This window comes from Hyperolius riggenbachi, chromosome 5, assembly GCF_040937935.1.
Source record: "Hyperolius riggenbachi isolate aHypRig1 chromosome 5, aHypRig1.pri, whole genome shotgun sequence".
Lineage (NCBI taxonomy): Eukaryota > Metazoa > Chordata > Amphibia > Anura > Hyperoliidae > Hyperolius > Hyperolius riggenbachi.
Window position 1 is genome coordinate 162,441,493 of NC_090650.1, and position 25,487 is coordinate 162,466,979.

General features: G+C 44.4%; 1 protein-coding gene across 1 annotated transcript in view; it reads right to left on the minus strand.

The window, feature by feature from the left end:
* Positions 1-738: 738 nt before the first annotated feature.
* The window catches only part of VPS41 (VPS41 subunit of HOPS complex), a 1,049,902-nt gene continuing 1,025,153 nt past the window's right edge, over positions 739-25,487 (minus strand). Inside the window, exon 26 of the mRNA XM_068238292.1 lies at positions 739-1,044. Coding sequence (XP_068094393.1) covers positions 964-1,044 — 81 coding nt within the window. The 3' untranslated portion in view covers positions 739-963. The remainder of the gene's footprint in view (positions 1,045-25,487) is intronic.

Here is a 25,487-nt window from a genome sequence, read left to right on the forward strand (position 1 = left end):
GGTTCCTTCATGCTGTGGGACTGCGTGGCCATTGCAGGGACTGGGAATCTTGTCAAAGTTGAGGGACGCTTGGATTCCACTCAGTATCAGCAGATTGTATAGACCAATGTCCAGGAATCAGTGACAAAGCTGAAGCTGGGCCGGGACTGGATCTTTCAACAAGACAACGACCTTAAACACTGCTCAAAATACACTAAGGCATTCATTGCAGAGTAACAAGTACAATGTTCTGGAATGGCCATCTCAGTCCCCAGACCTGAATATAATTTAAAATCTGTGGTGTGAGTTAAAGATAACTGTCCACGCTCGGAAGCCATCAAACCTGAATGAACTAGATATGTTTTGTAAAGAGGAAAGGTCCAAAATACCTTCAACCAGAATCCAGACTCTCATTGAAGAATCCAGACTCTCATTGGAACCTACAGGAAGTGTTTAGAGACTTTAAATTTCTGCAAAAGGAGGATCTACTAAATATTGATTTCATTTCTTTTTTTGTGGTGCCAAAATGTATGCCCCTGCCTAATTTAGTTTAAACAATTATTGCACACTTTCTGTAAATCCAATAAACTTAATTTCACTTCTCAAATATCACTGCGTATGTCTCCTATTTGATATATTTAACTGACTTTTTTATCATACCAACCAATGATTTATACAGGAAAATCATGACGACTGACAATGTTGCCCAAACTTTCGCATCCCACTGTATAAACATTTGTTTAACTGACCAAAACTTAATTTAATCAGTATAGTATTTTATTAAACTGAAACACATATACTTCAAAACTCTTGTTACGTCATGTTTACTTCCAAAATTTAGCAGAATCCTTATATGTTAGTTTCTTATGTCTGCTTGTCAATAGAAAAAAAAAAGGCTTCCAGTACATCACAAAAAGCAACTTTCAGAGAAGCCAACGGGACAAATGAGAGACATGCTGCATTGCTCCAGGATTTGAGAACATCCTATTTTTTCATGTCCAGAATTGCACTACCAGGACCTCGATGCTTCGCACTGCAGATGTTGCAGAAGTAAACTGGAGACATCTAAAAAAAAAAAAAAAAAAAAGCCTGTTAATCCTTGTGGTAAATGTTTGATATATATATATATATATATATATATACATATACATATATGTATATATATATATATGTATATATATATATATATATATATATATATATATGTATATGTATATATATATATATATATATATATATATATGTGTATATATATATTATATTTATATATACACATGCATATATATATATATGCATATATATATATATATATATATATATATATATATATATATATATAGTTACATAGTTATATGGGTTGAAAAAAAGACACATGTGCAACTAGAAAATAAAGTACAACACCAGCCTGCTCCCTCACATATCCCACATATCCCTGTTGATCCAGAGTAAGGTGAAAACCCTTACAAGGCATGGTCCAATGAGCCCCAAAAGGGAAAAAAAATCCTTCCCAACTCCAGAGGGCAATCAAGTAAAACTGGGCATTGTGGATTGAGTCGGTGGTTTGGTCTAATTGCCATTGATCCCTTTTATGCATTTATGTGTGTATGTTTTTCTCCTTTTTGATAAATAACAGGTTTTGATGTTTTAAATAACTATATCCTGTTGTTTTTTTGTTGCTTGGGGTATATGCCTTTCTTTGGGGTCTCCTACACGTTTTTTGTTTAACTTAAATGGAAGGCAATACCCCAACCAACATTATATATTTTTTGGTTGGTTATTGTGTCCGCAAGGGGCAAAACCCAAGTTCTGTACGTTAATAGGGACTTTAATCCCTGGACACATTCCCGTTTCTTTCACACATTTTTTTGGTGGTTGTCTGTTCAGGGATGCTGCACTGGGACGCGCTGGTGTCGCAGGTAGAGAGGGATTGTTCTCAATCTCGGGGTGATAGGGAGGCCCATTAGTTGATTAACGGGGGGCTTTAGGAAACTTACAAAATTATACGAAAAGAAGTCTCGCCTGTACTGGAATTTGAAGTACAAGAAGACTTATTTGGATGATAAATTTGCCCCTATGTGGTTGCGCTTTCAGGTGTTCCCACACAGGAGTAATATTTCGGATGAATTTAAAAAGAGGTGGGAGTCCAATTTTGAAGCCTGTGCCAAGGTCTGTCTCAAGGTGGCCACACACGATGCAATAAAATCATCCGATTTTACGGCAATTCGATAAAAAACGATCGGATCTCCCGAAAAAATCAAAAGCTTTTTTTCATTCGACTGAAAAATCCGATCGTTTTTTCCGTTTTCTTCTATTTTTATCGATCCGGAATGCTAGATATTTTTCATCAATCTTTCTAAAGATTGTATGGTGTGTGTTAGCAGTGGCGTAGCTAAGGAGCTGTGGGCCCCGGTGCAAGTTTTACATGGGGCCCCCCCAAGCACTCTATACATAATTGATACGGCGCACCAAAACCTGCTAAGGACAACCACAGTGTCAGAGGTGCAAGAAGGGAATGGGGAACAGTTTTTTAATGATTACTACTATTCAAAGCATCTATAGAAGTGATTATTACCAGCACAGGACCAACAGAGAGCTAATACTGTGATAGAGGGTGGACACTTCGGGGCCCCTCTGGCCCAAGGGCCCCGATGCGGTCGCTACCTCTGCACCCCCTATTGCTACGCCCCTGTGTGTTAGATTGTCAATTTATTAATATACACACCCTAGCAATTTTGTCAGAGTTTCCAATCATTTTTATCATAATTGGGGAAAAAATTGAACATAGGTGTGTGGTACATTGGTCATATTTTTGAAATGTTACAATCAGTCAGAAAAACTGATTGCAATTCTTAAATTGAACAGATATTTAAAAAATTGTATGGTGTGTGGCCACCTTCACTCTCATGAGCGATTTGGATGGGGGTGACCTCATTACAGTTGAAAAGGAGATTGATAAGATAACTTGCTCTCTGGAGGCACATTGGGAGGATTCATTATATAAAAAACATAACAAGGAATTGGAAAGTCATATTAGAAAATGTAATAAGGTACTAATAGTCCAACGTGATCAGAAATTAGCGAGAGACAGGACTGCCTATAGAATAGGTGTGGCATATAGGTTGGGTATTAGGAAATAGGTCCCCAAAATACCTAAGGGAGGCCAATCAGGTGTTCAGCAAGCGGAAATTCCCAATCCACCTCTTCAACAACCAGCTGATGCTTATGAGTCTGACTCACCAGTGAGTGGAGTAAGTTCAATTATTTCACTGGGTTCTGTTTCCGCAAAGGACAATAGTAAGGATTATTACACAAGATTCAAAACAGAAAAGAATCAGATTAAGAAACCAGGTAAATTGACCAAGAAGGGTCAGGGATGTGGTGGGGGAAAAGCAGGTGGCGAGGTAGGCGAACCCCAATCCGCTTTGGGAGCGGCGGGAGGATCCAAGATGCTATAATCTGTGTCTTCATCTTCTTCTTTAAACGAATAGACTCCACCTTGGGTGGGGACCAACCATTTGTTCCTGTTATGGATGTCATTGAAAACCCGATTTCCACAAGTAATGAATCTTACTGGTGAAACTATACCAATTACCGCTTTACGAATTCTGAGTAAAGGTTTAGGATTCTGCCCTACTAACAACATCAATGTTTTTAAAACAATTGTTGATCTGTATTTATTTGGCAGACAAATTTTGATGCAATCATTGAGGCAGGACATAAAAAAGAAGGTTGCCTCTAATTCAGGCGCTCGTGAGTGGTCAGATATAGACCTAGTGGCACTACCCAATCTTTTTGAATTTCAGGATGAGAGTGACCCGGATGGAGTGGAGATGTAGACATGCCCCCATCCGCCCTCTGGGTACCATCATCAATGAAAGGATTTTGGACTATTTAATAGATCCAAAAAATGTCCTCCGTTCTCAGTATGCCCCAATCTAAAAACATTTATCTTAGTGGTTGACAAGGATCTGAGGGACTTGAGTAGAGATGTTGTGCGGCACAAGAATCTAAGTGATGAAGAATCACAGACTTTGATTGATCGATCGGTACAGAATCGGTGGACCGTAAAATTCGCCAATAAAGGTGGTAGTGTAGTGGTTATGACCACCTCAGCGTACAGAGATATGTGCCTTGATGTCCTGGGTGTGCAGGATTGCTACATGAGGGTCACAAGGTGCCAGAAAGAATTATTTGCCATCATAAATGATGCTATTGAACGAGATGTCATCGATAATGATTTGGGTGACTTCTTGAAGGTTGCAGATCCGATCACTCCTACATTGTATACACCTCCTAAAGTGCATAAAAATATGATGAAACCACCGGGGCGTCCTATCATTTCCGGTAAGGGATCTTTAAAGAGACTCTGAAGCGAGAATAAATCTCGCTTCAGAGCTCATAAATAGCAGGGGCACGTGTGCCCCTGCTAAAACGCCGCTATCCCGCGGCTAAACGGGGGTCCCTTCACCCCCAACCCACCCCCCGCAAAAGTGTGTCGTAAAAAGGTCACAGAATTTCCCTTCCTGGAGGCAGGGCTAACGGCTGCAGCCCTGCCTCCAGTCGCGTCTGTCAGCGGCGCATCGCCGCCTCTCCCCCGCCCCTCTCAGTGAAGGAAGACTGAGAGGGGCGGGGGAGAGGCGGAGATACGCGCTGACAGACGCGCGTGGGGCAGGGCTGCGGCGGTTAGCCCTGCCCCAACCAGGAAGCGCTCCCCGGGTGTATCGAGGGGGATTTGGGGGTGAAGGGACCCCCGTTAAGCCGCGCTATAGCGGCGTTTTAGCAGGGGCACACGTGCCCCTGCTATTTATGAGGTCTGAAGCGAGATTTATTCTCGCTTCAGACTCTCTTTAACAGAAAAGGTCAGTATATACACTGATCGTCATCTGCAGCCTCATGTTAAAGCCCTACCTTCGTACACACGGGATACCGTACATCTCCTCCAGGTCCTGGATGGTATGCAGGTACCTGAGGGGACTGTGCTGGTGGGCTCTTGATGTGTAGGCCCTTTATTCTAGAATCCCGCACAACCTGGGAATCGAGGCCATTGAATTATTCTTAAGTGAATTGGGTATGCAGAATGTGCCGCACAACATCTTCCTCTTGTCTCTCTTACAGTTTTTGTTATCAAGCAACATTTTTGTTTTTGAAGGAACCCACTACCTCCAGGTGCAGGGCGCGGCGATGGGCACAACATGTGCTCCGTCGTATGTGAACCTGTACCCGGGGCCGTGGGAGCGTGAGATTTTTTCAGATTTATGATGAAGATTTTTTGATGTTTTTTATATTATCTGGTTGGATGATATGAATTGATTGTATAATCTACTATTTCAACTACTTATCTGGGTCATAGTTTTCCACCACTATATGTGCATATACAGGTATATCTACTGTATATTCTTTTGGTTCCTAGGTAGACCTAATATTACTTTTTTTGAGTGATTTATGCTGTTATCGAGGTTGATACCGCTAGGGCTCCATCCGTTCTCTCGTTCCCTGTTAAGGGATGGCTGGGCCTCTTAGTTCCTCTCTTCCCTCTTGACCTCTTTCCCCCTCCCTTGTGAGGGGGCGTGGTTAGCAGGGATGAGTGGCCGGCAGGCTGCTCTATGGGTTGTAAATGTGTATTGTGGCCGCGCCTGTCTGTGCTTGCTGCGCTTGCCCCCTCCACCCGGCTCATTTAGTGGAAGATGCTGCTTGCCTCTCTCCCTCACTCGTTATCGAGGGGTTGGGCCGTGGTGGGTGGGCGCTGTGCGTGCTGATTGGCGAGCATTTAGATTTAAGAATGCATGGATGGTGATGGATTGTATGGTTGCCACACCCCTTCTGAAAAAGCCAGAAGTTCAGCAAAACATGTCTAGTCCAGCATGGTTTGGCATCTAAAGGCTTCTGACACCTGGCGACCCCCGCAGCTGCACCCTTTGCTTGGTGAACGTTCCATCTAATCCCTCACCCTGGCCATGCTATTTGAGATTTATTTATTTATTTATTGTATTTATAAAGCGCCAACATATTACGCAGTGCTGGACATTAATTTAGGTTACAGACAATATTTAGGGGTGACATACAGCAATATGACAATACAGGAATACAAGAAAACCAGATCACACAGCACAGAATGAGTACAATGGTAATGCTTAGTCAGTCACTGGATGGGAGCATGGAGATTAGGCAAGTTAGGTTCACTCAAATGCATAGCATGGGTTCACAGTAATGGAGGTGCATGTTCTCCATGTTCAAACGAGCATGCCACAGTCTTTACACTGGAGGTTATATCATTTGGCCCGTAACTGCTGGAGGACATCTCTATGTGGACAGTGATGGGATCAACCCTGTCGGATCTACTGTTATACTGAACGGAGCAGACAAGACACCATCCTGACTACTTTTGATGTGCCTTATGCCTACTACTCATAGGACTTTATCTATGCTGCATGCAGTGTCTGTCGCTCCTTGCTAACCATTAATGGACAATGAGCTCACGTTCACTTACTAACATCTTTATGTGGAGGATCCTTTGTACCGCTAAGTTGACCTCTGTGCTTTTGGGCTTGCTGTTAACTGTTGCTTTACCTCATTGGAGCATTGCTTTATGCATCATTGACTGCCTCCTTGCTTTGTTGAAACTGTTTGACTGTCTAGTTCATCTGGCACGGACATCCGGACAGACCCAGGAACTTTTGCTTGTTCTACACATATCTTGCAATCTATTGGGGAACTTGTTCCCGCAGCAACTAAAATATATGCAACCTCTCTAGTTGGGGTACCTCCTTCGCACTTTCAGGGGTTGAGTATGAGTGAGGGAGTGTATGTGTGGATTGAGTCGGTGGTTTGGTCTAATTGCCGTTGGTTCCTTTTATGCATTTGTGTGTGTATGTTTTTCTCCTTTTTGATAAATAATTAAATGTTTTGATATTTTAAATAACTATATCCTGTTTTTTGTTGGTACTTGGATGATATGCCTTTTTTTGGGGGGTCTCCTACATGTTTTTTACCTAGTAATAATTATAGCCATGGATGTCTTTCAACGCAAGGAAAGCATCTAAGCCCCCTTTAAACGCAGATATAAAATTTGCCATAATTCCACATCTTAATGAATTCCACATCTTAATCACTCTTACTGTAAAGAGCCCTTTCCTAAATACCCTTACACACTCCAATGAGTTCTGGGTCACCATGAGCTTGCTGGTTAGTCTGTACCTCTCGGTTTACAAGCCCTACTCCATAGAGCCAAATTAATCCATGCCATGCACTGATGAGGATCAAACAATCCGAAACAGTCTGTATGCATGTTGGATTATTATGGCTCTGTACAGTTTAACAAGCTGACACATCATTGCATTCCAGCGGTTCTGGAGGTGTGTTTAGCTTCTAAGGGTACAATGGTTAATTTGCATATGTTCAGCAGTGGTGCTCTGGGAGACATCTGGAGCTCACTCCAACCTGAATTATCGCAAATTCTTTCTGTTTTAGGAAAGCAAATTTTTGTTTTTCTTAACATCTTAGTAAGGGGGCTTTTAGGACCATTGTAGTCCCTTACACACTCCAATGAGTTCTGGGTCACCATGACCTTGCTGGTTAGTCTGTACCTCTCGGTTTACAAGCCCTACTCCATAGAGCCAAATTAATCCATGCCATGCACTGATGAGGATCAAACAATCCGAAACAGTCTGTATGCATGTTGGATTATTATGGCTCTGTACAGTTTAACAAGCTGACACATCATTGCATTCCAGCGGTTCTGGAGGTGTGTTTAGCTTCTAAGGGTACAATGGTTAATTTGCATATGTTCAGCAGTGGTGCTCTGGGAGACATCTGGAGCTCACTCCAACCTGAATTATCGCAAATTCTTTCTGTTTTAGGAAAGCAAATTTTTATTTTTGTTTTTCCTAAATAAATGTCTAAAACGTTTTTCCTCCATGTGCAGATCATGTACTCTCATCCTTTGTGAAAGCCTGGGGACAAAAAGCTCATCCGCCAAGCTCTTATATTGCCCTCTGATGTATTTATACATGTTAATTAGATCCCTTCTAAGCAATGGTGTTCCTATCATTGGGCCCAGGGGGGCGTGGCGCACCGGGTGATGGACAGGCAAGGGGGTGTCGCCACGCTCTCCCCCCCGGCTCCAACAGTGCAGAGCAAGAATGCGGGGAAGCAGCGCTACAAGGAGGAGCAGCGGGGACAGCGGCGGGGAGGGGGGCCAGACCCCCCCCCCCCTCACCTGGGTCCCCTCCTTCTGCTCTGTCCCCCTCCAGAATACCAGCGGCAAGAAGGCTCAGCAGGCGCGGCGGGCGGAGGTTTACAACTCACCTTCTGACTTCCGCGTTCCAAGCGCTGGAACACTGCGTCCTCGTCGTCACAGGTCTCCGCCTTCAATGCCGCCCACTGTGCTTCCGCCAATCAGGAAGCTATACTGCGGGCAACTATACTAGCTATCTATACTGGGGGCAACTTAATTACACCTATACCTGGCATTACCTGCCCTGGCATGCATAGTTCGCCGCACTCGCCCTTTTCCTTTCCATTTTTTTTTCAGGGGGGGGGGGGGGGGCGTCATATAATACTCAGCACTGGGTGTCAAATCCCCTAGGTACGCCACTGCTTCTAAGGCATCTTTTCTCCAGACTAAATAAACCCAGTTTGTCTAACCTTTCTTGGTAAGTGAGACTTTCCATGCCTCATATCAATTTTGTTGCTCGTCTCTGCACCTGCTCTAAAACTGCAATATCTTTCCTGTCATGTGGTGTCCAGAACTGAATTCCATATTCCAGATGTGGTCTTACTAGAGCAGGCTTTCTCAACCAGGGTTCCCTGGAACCCCAGGGTTCCTCGCGTACTCTGCAAGGGTTCCTTGGCATTTTCCCCCATCGTGTGGGTAGTATAATAGAGCACATTATAATAGGTGATACTTCAACAAGAAGCACTAAATTGGGGGGTCAGGAGACAGTATAATGGGTGGTAGTGTAATAGGGGTAGTGAAATAAACAGCCACACATACTTTTAAAGATCATACCTCTTCCAAAATAAATGCAGGGGTTCCTCGAGATCAAAAAATTGTTTGCAGGGGTTCCCTGATATCCCAAAGTTATTTGCAGGGTTCCTCCAGGGTAGAAAGGTTGAGAAAGGCTGTACTAGAGAGTTAAACAGGGGCCATATTATGCTAGCATCTCAAGCTTTTATTTCCCTTTTAATGCATCCCAAAATTTTATTAGCTTTAGCTGCAGTGACTTAACATTGAATACGATATATATATATTGCATATAATTTGGTTTGTGCTGCTCATCCCCTGGTATATATTATTTTCCCCTGTGAGTGTGCATAACCACGCCCACCTCTAGCACAGTTAAGCATAGTTCAGTCAGTAGCTAGTAGAAGGTGAGGCGTTTTTAATTTTCTTTTCTCCCATTTAGTTGATTATTGGGCTTTTGGCATGGTTCCCACTAGAACGATGATAAAAACTAGCATTTTTGCCTGGTTAGAGTAGGCCTCACCAGATTGGGGACACTTTGGCGCAGTTGGTGAGTTTAACCGCGTTAAAGCGTAACCAAGAGACCCTGTCACTGCTTTCCTGTTGTGTTCTGCAGCCCATCTGTATATATATTTATATATATATATATATATATATATATATATATATATATATAAATATATATATATATATATATATATATATATATCACAGGCCACACCCCAATTCACAGCCAATTTTTTCTTAGTGGTCTAAGGCTGGAGGCCTGGTGGCGGTGGGCTGAGGCTCTGGCTGAAGGCTTGTGGTGATGGACTGAGGCTCTGTCTGGAGGCTAAACCTGGTAATGGTGAGCTCTTGGTGGAGGGGAGGCTTGGGCCTGAATTCTTGAACAGCAAAGGCTACTGCATACAGATATAATAGATGCCATATAACAAAGACGCCTTATACCATATAACAGATGCAGTGTCTGAAAATATTTGAATTAATGCTAGAGCTACAGCTTTGATTAATTCCACTAGAAGAAACCTCTGGATAAAAAACTGGGATGGTAGTGAGACTTCCAAGGCTAGAATATGTAATATTCCATTCAATGGGGGATTGTTGTTTGTGCCTAAATTAGATGACGTTTTAGAAAGAACTGCTGACAAGAAAAGGATTTCCCAAAAAGCGTAAATTTCAACAGAATAAAACATTTTTCAGAAAGAATAGACAGGGTATAAAAGATAAACCCATTCAAAAAAGTTGGGCAATTAATAGACATCTGACCAAGAAAAGTTTTTTTGTGGCTGGAGATTGAAAAACAATGACGCCAGCAAATTGGTTGAGAGGGAGATTGGCGGACTTCTTTTTTCAGTGGAAAAACATATCTTCCAGCAGCTTCATCTTGAACCTGATCAGACAAAGCTTTCAGTTTTGCGAGTTTCCTAGGAGAAGGTGTGTATACTCCCGGCTAAGAGGTCAGATAAGAAGGGCTCTCAGTGATATTGTAAAGTCAATGCTGGAGCAGAATGTTGTAAAGAAAGTTCCTCCAAATCAGTCTGGAAAGGGGTTTTATTCAACCATTTTTCTTGTAAAGAAATCATCAGGGAAATACAGGTTAATTCTGAATTTAATCTCCTGGACATAATGTCCTACACTGCCCGTATTTAATCTCCTGGACAGCTTCCCCAGTACAGGTGCCCCAACCCCCCTGCGAACCCTGGCGCTGTGTCAGTTACTTACCATGCCTCTAGCCAGCGTAGATCGCATCATCTCCGCCGCACAGCTCCGGCCTTGTACGTTGGGAGCATCGGGACTCGGCAACGTGACATTGATGATGTTATGACCGAGCCCGAATGCTCCCGACATTCAAGATAAGAGCTGTGCGGAGCTGGTGACTGGACCAGAGGTGATGCGATCGGCACTGACTAGAGGTATGGTAAGTAACTGACAGAACGCTGGAGGGTTGGGGCACTTGTACTGGGGCAGCTATAGCTGACTATATTGGTGCAACTATAGCTGGCTGTACTGCAGGCACCTATACCTGTCTAGCTATGCCTGGCTCTCTATACAGCGGGCACCTATACCTGACTAGCTATACAGCGTGCACCTATACCTAACTAGCTATACAGCTGGCACCTATACCTGACTAGCTACACAGCAGGCACCTATACCTAACTAGCTATACAGTGGGCACCTATACCTGGTTCTCTATATAGCGGGCACCTATACCTAACTAGCTATACAGCGGGCACCTATACCTGACTAGCTATACAGCGGACACCTATAACTGGCTAGCTATACCGGGGGCACCTATACCTGGCTAGCTATACTGGAGCACCTATACCTGGCTAGCTATACCAGGCTCTCTCTACAAGGGGCACCAATACCTGGATATCTATATTGCGGGTACCTATACCTCGATACCAGTACTGGGGGACTAAATACTACATTGCAAATAACATTCTGAAGATGAATGGGCATCACGCGGTGGTGGACGCAGGACAGGTAATGTATAAATGCACACATGAAGGGTACATTTATACACTAAGAGGGCAGCAGCAGATGTGGGGAGCTCTGCTGTTTCCACAGAGATTTCATGCTGAAATCGATCGGAAATCGGCCTGTGGGTAAAGGCAGCTGACAGATCTCTCCCTCTAATCAGATTCAATCAGAGAGAGATTTGTCTTTTGGTCGAATCTGTCCATTATCACTAGATGTATGGCTACCTTTACATTTGTATTAGTGCAGGTTAAAGGAATACTATCGATTGAAACAACTTTTTTTTTAATACTCTATATTAGTGTACACATTACCACTAGTGCTAGGGGCACTTTATTTATTCACCCAGGTCTCTCTCTCGCTATCCCTGCTTAAAAATTCATTTCTCACACAGCTCATAGTAGTTTGGGTCACCCTGAGCTGCTTGGTTACTCTGTCACACAGCTCACAAATATATTTCACTGTGTCACTCACAGCGTGCAGGAGTCATGAGGAGAAATAGGCTGATCTGAGGTGGTAACAGGTAACTAAATGATCTGTAATATTGCTGGAATATAACAAGCTATACCACAAGTGTGTGTTTACACTCAGACTGGCTGTCTGCTTGAGGTGATTCACTCCAGGCTGCATCCACTTTACAAGCTGCTGAGAGGGGCAGACCACTGTCTACAATTAGCATTATTAGTATCTTTATCAGTAAAGATAAGCAAAGATAATAAACACACATTGCTAGAATATTTAACCCCTTACCACCATATCAACAAGATTCTTTCAGCAAGGTGATAATTAAACTATAAACTGAGGAGTTGATAGCAACTCCCCTGTGCAGAGACATGGTCTAGCCCTCTGGGAGCCCTCAGTATTAGATACATTTTGTATCCAACACTGACGCCAAAACTGACTGAGGATTTTACAGCTGAGAGGAACAGCTGTGTGAGGAATCAAATTGCTCCTAGTACTTGTCCTAATGTGTGCTACAACATACAGCATTTAAAAATAAATGCATACATGGATAGTATCCCTTTAAGCAGCTGCACCTTGGAAGTATAAATGATCAGAGCTTTTGGGGAATCATTTTGAAATTAATTTAGATTTTGTGTTTTAAGCTTTTATTAATCTCAAAATGTACACTAGACCCTTGCTTGACACATTTTGGTAAGTTACAGGAAAAATGGTTATGAAAATTAACCGGATCACTTTTTGAACAGAAATCCAGCAGAAACTGAACGCCAGGGAGGTTAAAGCCCTTAAAATCCATTTATTAATTACCACAGGTTCAGGATGGAGTCAATTTACTCAGTTCAAAGCAGGGGAGTTGCTAGGTTCTCCGAAGATCCAGGGGGAATTCTGGGCACCAGTGATGGGGGACCATGTAATTAATTGTGGTGTAGTAGGTGTGGTCCTGGCAGATTATGGGTGTGGCAATATGATGGGCATAACTTAATAAAGTGCTAATTCGCAAAATTCGACACTATGGGCCTGATGCACTAAATTGTAGTAAAGTTGCCATGCGCAAGGAGCACGCAGCGATTTTTATCATTAATAACGCTGGGAGAGCAACGCTCATTTTCCCATTAGCACCACACGAGTTAATCCATGAGTAACATACAGTGTATCGTACGTTACCACAGCTAGTGTGTGGTGCTGATGGGTTAATAGGTGATGCTCCTGTAACCCTCCCAAAAGAGGGTTACAGATTACTTAACCTTTTCCCGACCGCGTCACGCCGATGGACGTGGCGGTAGCCCCAGGACCGCCTAACGCGGATTGGCGTAAAGTCCTGGGGCTGTGTTTTGCAGAAGATCGCGCGCACGGAGCGCGCATCTCCTGCTTGGTGGGCGGAGCTATTGCCGCTCGGGAGACTGTTAGACGGCGTTTAGATGTACAGCGCTGCGATTAGCAGCAGCGCTGTACTGGGGACAGCCGTGTGACACGACTGTCCCCTCCTGAGACACAGAGGTGATCGGCTGTCATAGGCTGAAGCCTATGACAGCTGATCACGGGGATTGGCCGGCGGGCGGAGGGAGGGGGGATTACAGCTGAGGGAAAAAACCCCAAATTTTTATTAAAAAAACAAACACATAGGAACAAATAAACAAACAAACAAACATCTGGGGGGCGATCAGACCCCACCAACAGAGAGCTCTGTTGGTGGGGAGAAAAGGGGGGAAGAATCACTTATGTGCTGTGTTGTGCGCAGGGGTCGAGTGGGGCGTGAACGCAGGTGGACGACATCCACTTACTTTTCTTACAGGATGGACGTCGTCCACCCCAACAGGACGCATGTCCGTCCAAATGAGTGCCACCGCGGTACAGTACAATCATGCTGATCTCCGAGCAGAGGAAGTTCCAAGCATCCTCCTCTGTCTGTCCCGTCCTCTCGGTCTGCCTTCCAATCAGTACAACTCTAGCAAAGGGCTCTTCTCTCCTGCCAATGAAAGACAGAGAGACAGCCGAAAGAGCCCGCCCACACATCCCCGTCCAACTTTAGAATGTGAGCGTTGTGGGGATTTCAGTTCATCCTCTCTCCAGCAGGTATCCAGATACAATATATTAGTAATAAGGAGCTGCCTGACCCAGCTGGGAGGAGGGGGGTACGGGCTGAGGAGAGCTGGCTGCAGGGCTCTGCACTTTACTTGTAGTTCGGAAGCAGAGCATTGGAGAGAAAGCAGTGCAGGGCAGGCTCAGTGACAGGCTGTCTGCAATGCTGTGTATTGCTTGTCTGCTTTGCTTCAGAACTGAAAGAGAAGTGCAGAGCTCTTCAGTCACAAATCACATCACCTCTCCTCAGTCCGTTCCTCCCCCAGCTGGATCAGGCTGGCAGCCCTGTTACCTAGCTGAGTGTGTCTCCTGCAAGCCCTGAGCTGCCTCATATCTGATCCCAACACGCTGATAACTGGACACTCAGCAGTCAGCTAATGAGAAAAAAAGTCTGTAAAAAAAAATCTGTACTGAAAAACAAGGATTTCTCCCAGCAAGGCAATGTTTGTGACTGCCAGTGCCAGGGAATGGAGCGTGTTGTGATGTTTTCCATGTAAACTGAAGGCTCTAGCCTAGTGCATCTGTATCTTTTTTTTATTTTTTTGTTGGGGGGGGGCTTGCTGGGGAGGGGGGTGGGGTGGTCGTGGTTGGGGTGAGTCCACTCACCTCTTTTCCCAGGACTAGACCCCTGGTTGTGCGGCCCTGCAGCTTGGCCTTAAAGCTGCAGTGGCCAATTTAATGAAAACTTGCCTGGTCTTTAGGGGGGTTTAAAACTGCGGTCCTCAAGAGGTTAAGCATTACTATTTGTGTGGCGTCTTTAAAACTAAGTATCATGCTGCTAGAATCAAAACGGCGCATGAGAAGGGCCAGTAAGCGATAGAAAGGTCGCACAACCCATTGCTAGGCGACCACAGTATGCAAAGTAGGGGAATTTGCTGGGACTTTCCAGAGCCCCACACAGCCTGTCAGAGAGTTACAGCGCAGACGCAGGGCGGGGCAGGGTCTAGAAGGGTGTAACCGGCAGGAACTAGTTGGAGTCAGGAAAGCGGGAGAGAGCGTGGAGGAGAGAGGACTTGAGCAGGAGCAAGCAGTGCGGAGCAGGGTGGGAGCCCAGACCAGTGCAGAGAAAGGCTGTTGCAGTCACCCGGAAGCTAGGTGGACCCGGCGGCCATCCAGTGAAAGACACAGTCGAGCAGTAAGGACAGCGGCAGTCGGATGGACACCAACCGGAGGCAGCAGATCCCGATTAACCTTGACCTAAAGACATTCGCAGTCAGATGAGTATAGGCCTGAGAGCCAAATCTAAGCCATAAAGTGTGTGCAGTTAGTAGCCAGTGTCCAGCGTAAGATTGCTGATGATAGCAACCCAGAACCTGGAGAGGCCCAAATTCTGTCCCTGAGTGGTATTGCTAAAGACTGCCTATGTGAGAGTGATGTACAGTCACAGAGACTTTGTGCTGAGAATACAGTTGTTTATGCAGAAGAAAGCTGCTGATATAAAGTGAGACAAGTTGCTATTGATTATAAAAAGTCCAGGCCCTACAGTCACTAGGAGACATTCATAGCCTCCATAAAGCACCCTGCTGAGCTGACACAGCCCCCGCTTGCATAAGGTCCTGTTGTATAGAGACATTATACCTGTCAAGTCCGTTTCAAGTGAAAAGTTAACCTTCATATGTTGTTGTGTTGATTACAAAGAGTTTTATTACAAACAGTTTGATATTTAAAGAGAACCTGTCAGTATTGCAAAGTTAAGTGGAAGAGGAGGAGTTGCATCGCTACTTGTGATACTAAAGTGTGTTACGGAGAAAGTGAACTGTCATCTGATCAAGATACAGAGTTAAGGTGCCCATACACTCGTCAGATTGGCAGCAGATAGATAAGAAATGCATCTGATGATCTATCTGATGCGTTTTTAGAAATTTTTTTACCAGGATAGAATTCCAATAGATTTCAGTTTGAAATCTATTGAAATTCGATCTGATGGCATTTTTTGCCATCAGATTTCCATTAAGGCCAATGCAAACAGATAAGCAATCTCATCAGATCGACCTAAATTTTCCACCCTGCCAGTTCGATGGAAATCGATCGAAATCGGCCATCGATCGGTCGATTGGCCAACCGATTTGCGATCGATCGGGATCGATCGGTCGGCCAGAAAATCGGCTGAGTGTATGGGCCCCTTTAACCAACTTGGATTACAAGTTTTTCATCAACTCTAATTCAGAGCTTATTCAGCCTTAAAGTCAAAGTGCACTTAAAGAAAGTTCTATTGTAGGAGGGTGGTGTTGACGGTATAGAGGGGTGCATCGGTCACTTTATATTTTATTTAATTTATCTTTATTTTGCTTTAACCCTTTTTGATTATTTGATTTATATTTTATTTTGTTTGTTGTTCTGGGAAGCCCAGTCCAGAGGGGAGGTATTAAGAGTAAAGTGTATTGAGTGCTACAAATAAAACCCAAAGAGTCTAAAAGATCTTGGAGCAAGGTGAATGTCCTGATTGGACCAACCAACAAACTGTCATCTATTCAGTATCATATTGCGAACTGTCACGAGTTTCCCCAAGGTTTTGCTGAGCAATATAGCTTGGACTTGGTTGCCAAGGGACTGAGAACTGATTAGGTACTGGACTGAATTGCTCAGTAGACCAACCCTTTCCCCAGCCCACGCCCAACAACGGTACTGTGATCTGTATATGCTGTAAAGTGGTTGATTGTTGTATGAGAAGACCTATTGTAGCTCACTATAATTTCTGTGTAACCGTTTCCTTCCGCAGGTTTTACCGGTGCACCGGCTGTGAAGACTAGATATTGTGCATTTTTGACCTTTGATGTGCAAGGGAGGTGTGTTTTGACATTGGAGTGTTTTGGTTGATAACAATTCCGTGACCACTGTTCGGTTGCGAATAAATCTTTGATCATTTCATCTGAGTCAGTGTCTGTTGGATTCCACTCAGCCGGAGCCTGGGGCAAGCAGTTTCATACGGGTTAAACTCCTTCAACGTTAGAAATGGTAATTTTGATGTACATATATCCACTGTGCTCTCACAATCAGATAGCTTCCTACAAAGAATGGGGAGGAGCAAGTAAGCCTGACGGAATTACGCAAGGAGGTAGCGGCGGTACGCGGAAGGAAGCCAGACTAGCGTATGATCTCGGTGAGCGGGACGCCGTCCGATAACCAAGCGAAAGCAATTCCAGGCCCTGGGAACGCAGCTGTGATATGCTATCTACCTTTTGGGATCTTGTAAGTGCATAGTAGCGCATGAAGCGTGGATGTTGGCTGATACTTGTACTTCATGCTGTGCGATTAAAGTTTTTCATATGTTTTATTCAAGTTATATGGAAGATTAAAAGAGATTTATACTGGTCCCTGGTATGATTCACTGATGTTCCGTGGTGAAACATAGTGTAAAGCCTGAGATCCACCTGTAAAGCGAGGTGGCTACAATCTGGTGAGCCTACCTGATTGAGGGGTGGTTGTTTTATTCACGAGTGACGGCACTTGGTTCACACTGCATGGGGATCTCGGTTTAGAGTACTTGTGCAAACAGTATTACGCGATGTACAGTTTTTTCTCTTTGTAGGAAGCTAACTGATTGTGAGAGCACAGTGGATATATGAACTTTAAAATTACTCATACTAATCGTAACTGTTCTAAGGACTTGTGTTTATTGCTTTGTGTGTAAGGTGGCGCAGCCTGATATAAAACGTATAGGTTAGTAATGGTAAGATTGCTGTGTGCTCCCTGCGCACAGCAATTTTACCACTGTTTAGTGCATCAGGGACTGTCCCCATGGCAATTAGGCAGCATATCCCCCACATAGCAGGCAGAATATCCCTGCATAACAATTAAGCAACCTATCTCCTATAGCAGTTTCCTGTGCACAATTCCCCTCTAAGGCCCCGTTCACACTGCACGCGTTTCCAGCCGCGTTTTGGAAACGCGTGCAGGTGGCCGACACGCACAACATCAGACATTGCATAGAGTGCAATGTCTGTATTAAAAAACAGCCCCTTGGGGTACTTACCTCGGGAGGGGGAAGCATATGGATCCTAATGAGGCTTTCCCTGTCCTCCTGTGCAGCTCCGCTCCAGCACTGGGAGCCTCCAAAAGCTACCCCCTTGGACTCTGTGTACCATGTGTAAGTATTACATATAGGCAGGGCCGGCCCGCTCATGAGGCGGGGTGAAACTTTTGCCTCAGGCGGCAAAATTCCAGGGGCGGCACCCGCCCGTCCGTGGGTGCGGGGAGCCGGCCGCCGAGCTGGAGGGGTAGCTGGCAGGACGGGGGTATTGGGCCTAGCGGCGGGGAGGGAGGTCGGACCCCCCCCTCCCTCGCCTGGGTCCCCCGTGCTCCGCTCCCCTCCAGCCTTAAATACAAGCAGCCGCTATGTGTAAGAGGCACGGGCGGGTAGGACTCACCTCTTCCTCGTTACAAGCGTGCGCTCCACTGACGTCACTTCCTGCCGGCCGATCAGCTGACTCCCCTTCTATTCGCATAAAGGTCCTGTCGCCTGGCGCGCGCGCGCGTAGCCCTCAGTCTATGTGCAACTGAAGGACCAGGCAAAACTCCACCATGTAATTGTGCGGCGGAGGCTGCCGGCTGAGACGCGGAGACAGCTGCCATGCCGCTCACCGCTGCGGCGGCATCTCCGCTATCTATTACACTTGGTCATTGAGTAATTGTGTGTTAGGGTTAGAAAAAGTGGGCTGAGCCAACACCAGCCAAATACATATCCAAGCAATGTCGGAACATCAGTGGACGGAGAAAAATACAAATTTCATTGGGAAAATGTAAACTGCAGCCATTCTTACACTGTTAATGGTAGGGTTCTCAAACTTTGCACAGTTGGTCACTGGGTGACTCGGATTAATATTCAGAAAAGTGAGTGGAGCCTACAAAAGCCAATCAAAATCCACCTATTGATTTTCAAGGGGAATATTTAATTGCTGCCATTCTTGCACAGTAAATGGCACAAGCCTCTTGCATTATTAATCACCTGTACCTGGTACAGTTGGCCACTGGGTGATTGGGGTCCAAGTTCAGAAAAGGGGTGGAGCCACAGCAAGATTTATTTTATTTCAATGCAAATTATTGATGCAAAAGACCGCAAAACTCACACACTTGGTCATTAAGTAATTGAATAATTGTGTGTTAGGGTTAGGAAAAGTGGGCAGAGCCAACACCTGCCAAATACATACCCGGGCAACGCCGGGCCACCAGCTAGTAGTGATATATAAACACAGTCATGCTGGACATATCCTGCAGAGTGGCCATAGCACGCACACACAAACACACATTTTTTTCACATAATTCCATGCATACTTCTCATGAACATCTGCAATCTGTATTCAGGCTGTCAGCCTCAATCACTCTGACAATGAAAGCACAGGCAGATCCCCCTGTATACAGCTTTAACCTGAGGAATGTCCTGTCAGTAAAAGGCTCCGCTATGGTGCAGCCTGCACACAGCAGAGTCACGGAGGGTGAGGGGAGAATCACACTGCCCAGCTGCCTTTTACTGCAATGAAAGGGCTAGTTCACACTGGGCACTTTGGTAGCGGTTTGCTGATCGCCAGCTGTTTTTTCACTGTACAGGAAAGCGATTTCGGAGTGATTATGTTTGTGATTCTATAACATTGAAATGCAATCACTCCAAAATCGATCCAAAAATGCTGCATGCACCATCAGCAAATCGCTAATCACTGACGATCGCTACAGTGTGAACACTACCATTGACTTGCATTAACAGCATCATTTTGCTGATCGCCAGTGATCAGCAAATCGCTGAAAAATCGCCAAATCGCTGAAAAAACTAGCCAAAAGACATGCCCCACATTCCAGCAAAGCGCACAGCATACTTTTAAAGCGGACCCGAACACAGAATGTCCTTTCTGCTCTAAAAGATACACAACAGCAGTGCTGCTCAACAGGATACCGGATATCCGAATAGACTCGCATATCCGACTTTTTTAGGCCTATCCGATCGGATCCGGATTCCGGATAGCTGGTCCAGTATCCGGATAGCTATCTGCGGATAGTTGGCTGCGCTATACGGATATCCGCGGATAGTACGGATATCCGCGGATATCTGGACCAGTGAAACACTGCATGAGGTCCAGACGTCATGGGAGCCAATCAGAGGGCTCCCAGCAGAAGCACCAGAAACCAATCACAGCGGGGAACCCTGGCCAGCCCCACCTGACCTCATTAAGCCAATCAGAGGCCTCCCAGCCTAAACCCTGGCTCCCAATCACAGAAAGGAACACTGGCCAGCCCCCCTGGTATAATAAGGAGGGCTGCCATGATGAGACAGATCGTCCTGGCTTGCTGAATGCTTCCTGAGAGACATGCTCCTGCTCCATTGCTGGTGCCCTACAAAGGGCTGTACATAGTTATAAACCTAAGCTGTTCAGTGATTAACCCCTTCACTATCACTATAGTATAGTTAAATCATTCATTTGCTTGATTGATGTCATAAATGTGACATTAAGAGTGTGTGCTGCAGTGCTGCTGCAGCTGCCTGCTATGTGATTGTGTGTGTGTTGTACACACACCAGGCCAGGTGCTGCCTGCCTGCCACGAGCAAACACGTGCAAAGTGCCACGTGCAAACACATGCACAGTGCAAACACGTGCAAACTGCAAAAATGTGCAAACACGTGAAAACACGTGCAAAAATGTGCAAACACGTGCAAACACGTGCAAAGTGCCACTTTGCACATGGCACTTTGAACGTGTTTGCACTTTCCACATTTTTGCACTTTGCACGTGTTTGCACTTTGCACATTTTTGCATGTGTTTGCACTTTGCACATTTTTGCACGTGTTTGCACATTTTTGCATGTGTTTGCGCGTGTTTGCACAATTTTGCATGTGTTTGCACATTTTTGCACGTGTTTGCACATGTTGGCACTTGGCACTTTGCACATGGCACATGGCACTTTGCCCTTGGCACTTTGCATTTGGCACTTGGCCCTTTGCACTTGACACTTGGCCCTTTGAACTTGGCCCTTTGCATTAGGCACTTGGCCCTTTGCACTTGACACTTGGCCCTTTAAACTTGGCACTTTGCATTAGGCACTTGGCCCTTTGCACTTGACACTTGGCCCTTTGAACGTGGCCCTTTGCATTAGGCACTTGGCCCTTTGCACTTGACACTGGGCCCTTTAAACTTGGCACTTTGCATTAGGCACTTGGTCCTTTGCACTTGACACTTGGCCCTTTGAACTTGGCCCTTTGCATTTGGCACTTTGCACTTGGCCCTTTGCACTTGACACTTGGCCCTTTGCACTTGGCCCTTTGCACTTGACACTTGGCCCTTTGAACTTGGCCCTTTGCATTTGGCACTTTGCACTTGGCCCTTTGCACTTGACACTTGGCCCTTTGCACTTGGCCCTTTGCACTTGACACTTGGCCCTTTGAACTTGGCCCTTTGCATTTGGCCCTTTGCACTTGACACTTGGCCCTTTGCACTTGGCCCTTTGCACTTGACACTTGGCCCTTTGAACTTGGCCCTTTGCATTTGGCACTTTGCACTTGGCCCTTTGACAGCCTTTTTTTGTGGGGGGGGGGGATTTTAAGTCCCCACATCATCAATTAGTGTTCCCCTTTGAAAAAGAATGATGCTACATGCCTAATTGACCCTTACAAACCTTTTTAAAGCAATTTAAAGGCCACTTCCGGTTTATCAATCCGGATATCCGAATCCGGTCGGATACTGGGGTCGGATATCCGAATCGGATTCGGATAGGAAAATTTTGAATTCGGATATCCGACCCGGATCGGATAGCAGGGTATCCGGATCCGAATCGGATTCGGATTTTATAAAGGGGTATCCGAGCAGCACTGCACAACAGCATAATAACCTTTAACCAGTTCACCCTAAGGGTTTGTACCCAAACAGACCAGAGCAATTTTACCCTGTCTGTGCTCCTCCCTTTTATTTCCTAATAACTTTATTACTACTTATCACAAGAAAATTATCTATACCCCGTTTTTTTCATCACCAATTAGGCTTTCTGTGGGTAGTACATTTTGCTAAGAATTATTTTATTCTAAATGCGTTTTAATGGGAAAAATAAGAAAATAATGGAAAAAATTAATTACTTCTCAGTTTTTGGGCAGTTTAGTTTTAAAATTAAACATTCTCCTGTGGCTAAAACCAACACATTTTATTTGCCCAGTTGTCCCGATTGTTAAACTGTTTAAATTATGTCCCTATCACAATGTATGGCGACAATATATTACTTTTAAATAGAGGTGTTTTTCTGTTTTTTTGGTTTTTTTTGTCCGGTCCATAATTACAAGCCCCTATGTAGTAAAGTAAAAGTAATTTTCCCTCATAAAATATAGATTAAAAAAGCTGAGTCCCTAAGGCAACTAATTATATATTTTAAAGCAGGTTTTTTTTTTATATGTTTTTTTTTTTTTTTGGGGGGGGGGGGGGGGGGGGGGCTTTGGTAATGTAAGTCATTAATTTTATTAGTACTGTGTAAGTATGTATGTGCCTGTATGTGTAATTTTACTTTTTGGACACAAGATGGCGCTAGTGAACACTTTCCCATTATAAGAAGTGTTCACTTTTTTTTCTACATTTATCAAAACTGTGGCTGTTTCCTGTTTTGATGAATGGACGTGGCCGCTGATCACGGTAACGTTCATACATTACAAGCATTGTGATTGGGTAGAAGACTGCTCGGTCCTCTTCCCCAATCGCTGAACACTGAATCCCAACGGAAACAGCGGCGGGAGCGGTGCGTACATGTGCAGAGAGGCGTCGGGAACATATTAAAATGTCATGTTGCCGTTAACAGGCTCAAACATGACGTTTTAATACGCTACATTGTCGGTAAGTGGTTAAACAAAAAACATTTATTTGTTACACCTGATACAAATCCTAAAATAGATCTACACTGTTTCTACTCTCTGATTCATGGAAGCAGATATATTGATAACCTCCTGTGCTTTCAAATGGCCTTATCTGCCATCTCTGCCATTGGCAGTCATGTGACATGGGGGGAGATCAGATTACAACTTGTGATTAGACACAAATCAGGGGGAATTAACCAGGCTAAACTCTCTAAATACATACAGGGTGCATTTCTCTATGTATTTCTTCAGTCCTGTGCAAGAGTTCAGGTCCAATTCATCACTTAAGGACATTACAAACAGCACTATAACTTTCATGGATGACACCCTTCTCTGTAAAGCCCATGTATGAAGGAAGAGGAGGGAGAATGATTACTCATATAACACTGACTGCTGCGCAAAGCATCCTCTATTGCAGGCAGTGTCAGGCACATCCCTCTAGCTTCCTGGTCTCCTCTCTCCTGATGCCACCATGCTTTTCAAAACAGCTGCACCACACAGTGCAAAAACTGTATCCTTCGACCAAGCCGAACTCTTGTCGGGTGATGTTAATATACGGCAATATTCCCTTGTCTCCAGGCTTCCTAATGTCGGTGGGACTATTTTATTCGGTGGAAGTACACATTTGGGCACAATGGTTTAGAACCCGGGCACAAGCCCCGAATGAATCAGCCTAACGACGCGACTGGTTCAAAGTCTTCTTCCTCCCCTCGGCTATATGATGAATATAGATCTTAGGGACTCATACTGGCATGTTCCTAGGGCTGGATTTCTGTAAAGGAAACAAAGACCCAAGGGGGCACCTGAAAATTAAAATGGGGTTGCTACATATGAAAGAGGAGGCTAAAAAAATGGTGAGCAACTCATGAAAAATGGAAACTGATGCCCAAGGGAGTGGTTAATAAAAGAGAGGGGCTATAGTACATGGATGAAATGCATGGAAGAGGGGGTTGCACGTGGAATGGGAGGGGTGCTGCTGCACATGAAAGCAAAGCCACAGCATACTTCACCTAGGGGCACAAAAAGAATAAATCTGGCCTTGCCCATTCCTATCAGGTTGAAATCTCAAAAGTACAGATATTTGCAGTAAAAGGAAAGAAAGTGATAAAACACTACCAGATTCAGGCATTACCATTCGACATAACATCTGTCCGAGACTTTTCTCAAAAGTAATGGAAGAGTTAATACGTTTTCTGCACAAGAAGGGAATCCTGATCATCGCATATTTAGATAATCATGCAAAGCAAGATTGTGCTGGATCAGTTAAGAGAATTTGGATTGATTATAAATTGGGAGAAGCCAATTTTGATTCCATCTCTTAAACCAGTAAGGAAAGGCAGACTCCAGCACACTCCAACAAATGCTTCTTTATTTAGCCACGGACAAAAGTTCCAGGTAAACAGACAGCCCCCGGTCTACAGCTGTTTCTCGTGCACAGCACACCTCTTTAGGACACGTGGCGTCCATCTCAACTGATACTGTTTCTAGGGTTCATAATAGACTCGTTTCAGCAAAAAAAAAAAAGTATTGACCCCAAGAAAAAATTGACAAAATAAGAGATACAATAGATCAGTGTACTCAATATCCAGTGAGATCGCTCAGAGAGGTCATGAGGGTTCTAGGATTGTTATCCTAAACCACACCAGCGGTGCAATGGGCAATGTTACATTTAGGGAATCTTCAGAGATGGATCTTAAAGAACTGGGACAAGGAGCCAAACAATTTGGAAGTATCCGTAACAATTGCTCAGGAAGTTCTTACCAGTCTAACCTGGTGGAAAGAGGAACAAATACTAACAGAAGGAAGACTATGGAAGTATCTAGTAACAAAAAATCTGACCACAAATGCAACTTTAACTCTAGACTGGGGTGCTCACCTGGACATACCTGGGATTCTGGTCCCCTCTGGTAAGGAAGGAATCTTCCAATTACAGGGAATTTAAGGCAGCTGGAGAGGCAGTGATATAAGCATTTCCAATATAAAGGCCATCACATGCAGGTCAGAAATGACAACATTACGACCATGGCATATTTGAACAGATAGGAAGAAGGACAGTTACATTTAGAAATGTGGATTTTACAGATAGCAGATAAGGATCTGTTGTCAATGACAGTTGTACACCTGAAAGAGTCTTTGAATGTAATGGCAGACTTCCACAGCCGAAACAAGAGCTCGAATTCAGAGTTAGTCTTATCCAATTACATATTCAGAAAGATAATTGTGAAATGGGGAATGCCCCAAATAGATCTGTTTGCAAGTCAGGAAAATGCAAAGTGCCAGAAATAATATTCACTAGATCTGAGAGATGGGATGCATTAAAGGACAACTGTAAGGAGAGGGATATGGAGGCTGCCATATTTATTTCCTTTTAAACAATACTACCTGTACAAGCATGCAGCAGATCAGGGGTTTCTGACAATATTGTCAGATCTCACAAGATTAGCCACATGCTTGTTTCTGGTGTCATTTACACATTACTGCCAGCCAAGTAGATCACAGCAGGACAGCCAGGCAACTGGTATTGTTTAAAAGGAAATAAATATGGCAGCCTCCGTATCCCTCTCACTTCAGTTGTCCTTTAAGCCAGGACTGGAAGTTCAAGAAAGCTTATGCCTTCCCTCCAGTTCCACAGAAATTGATTTTAACAGATATGACACTAATATTGATAGCACCAGATTGGCCAAAGAGATCATGGTGCCATCTACTTTG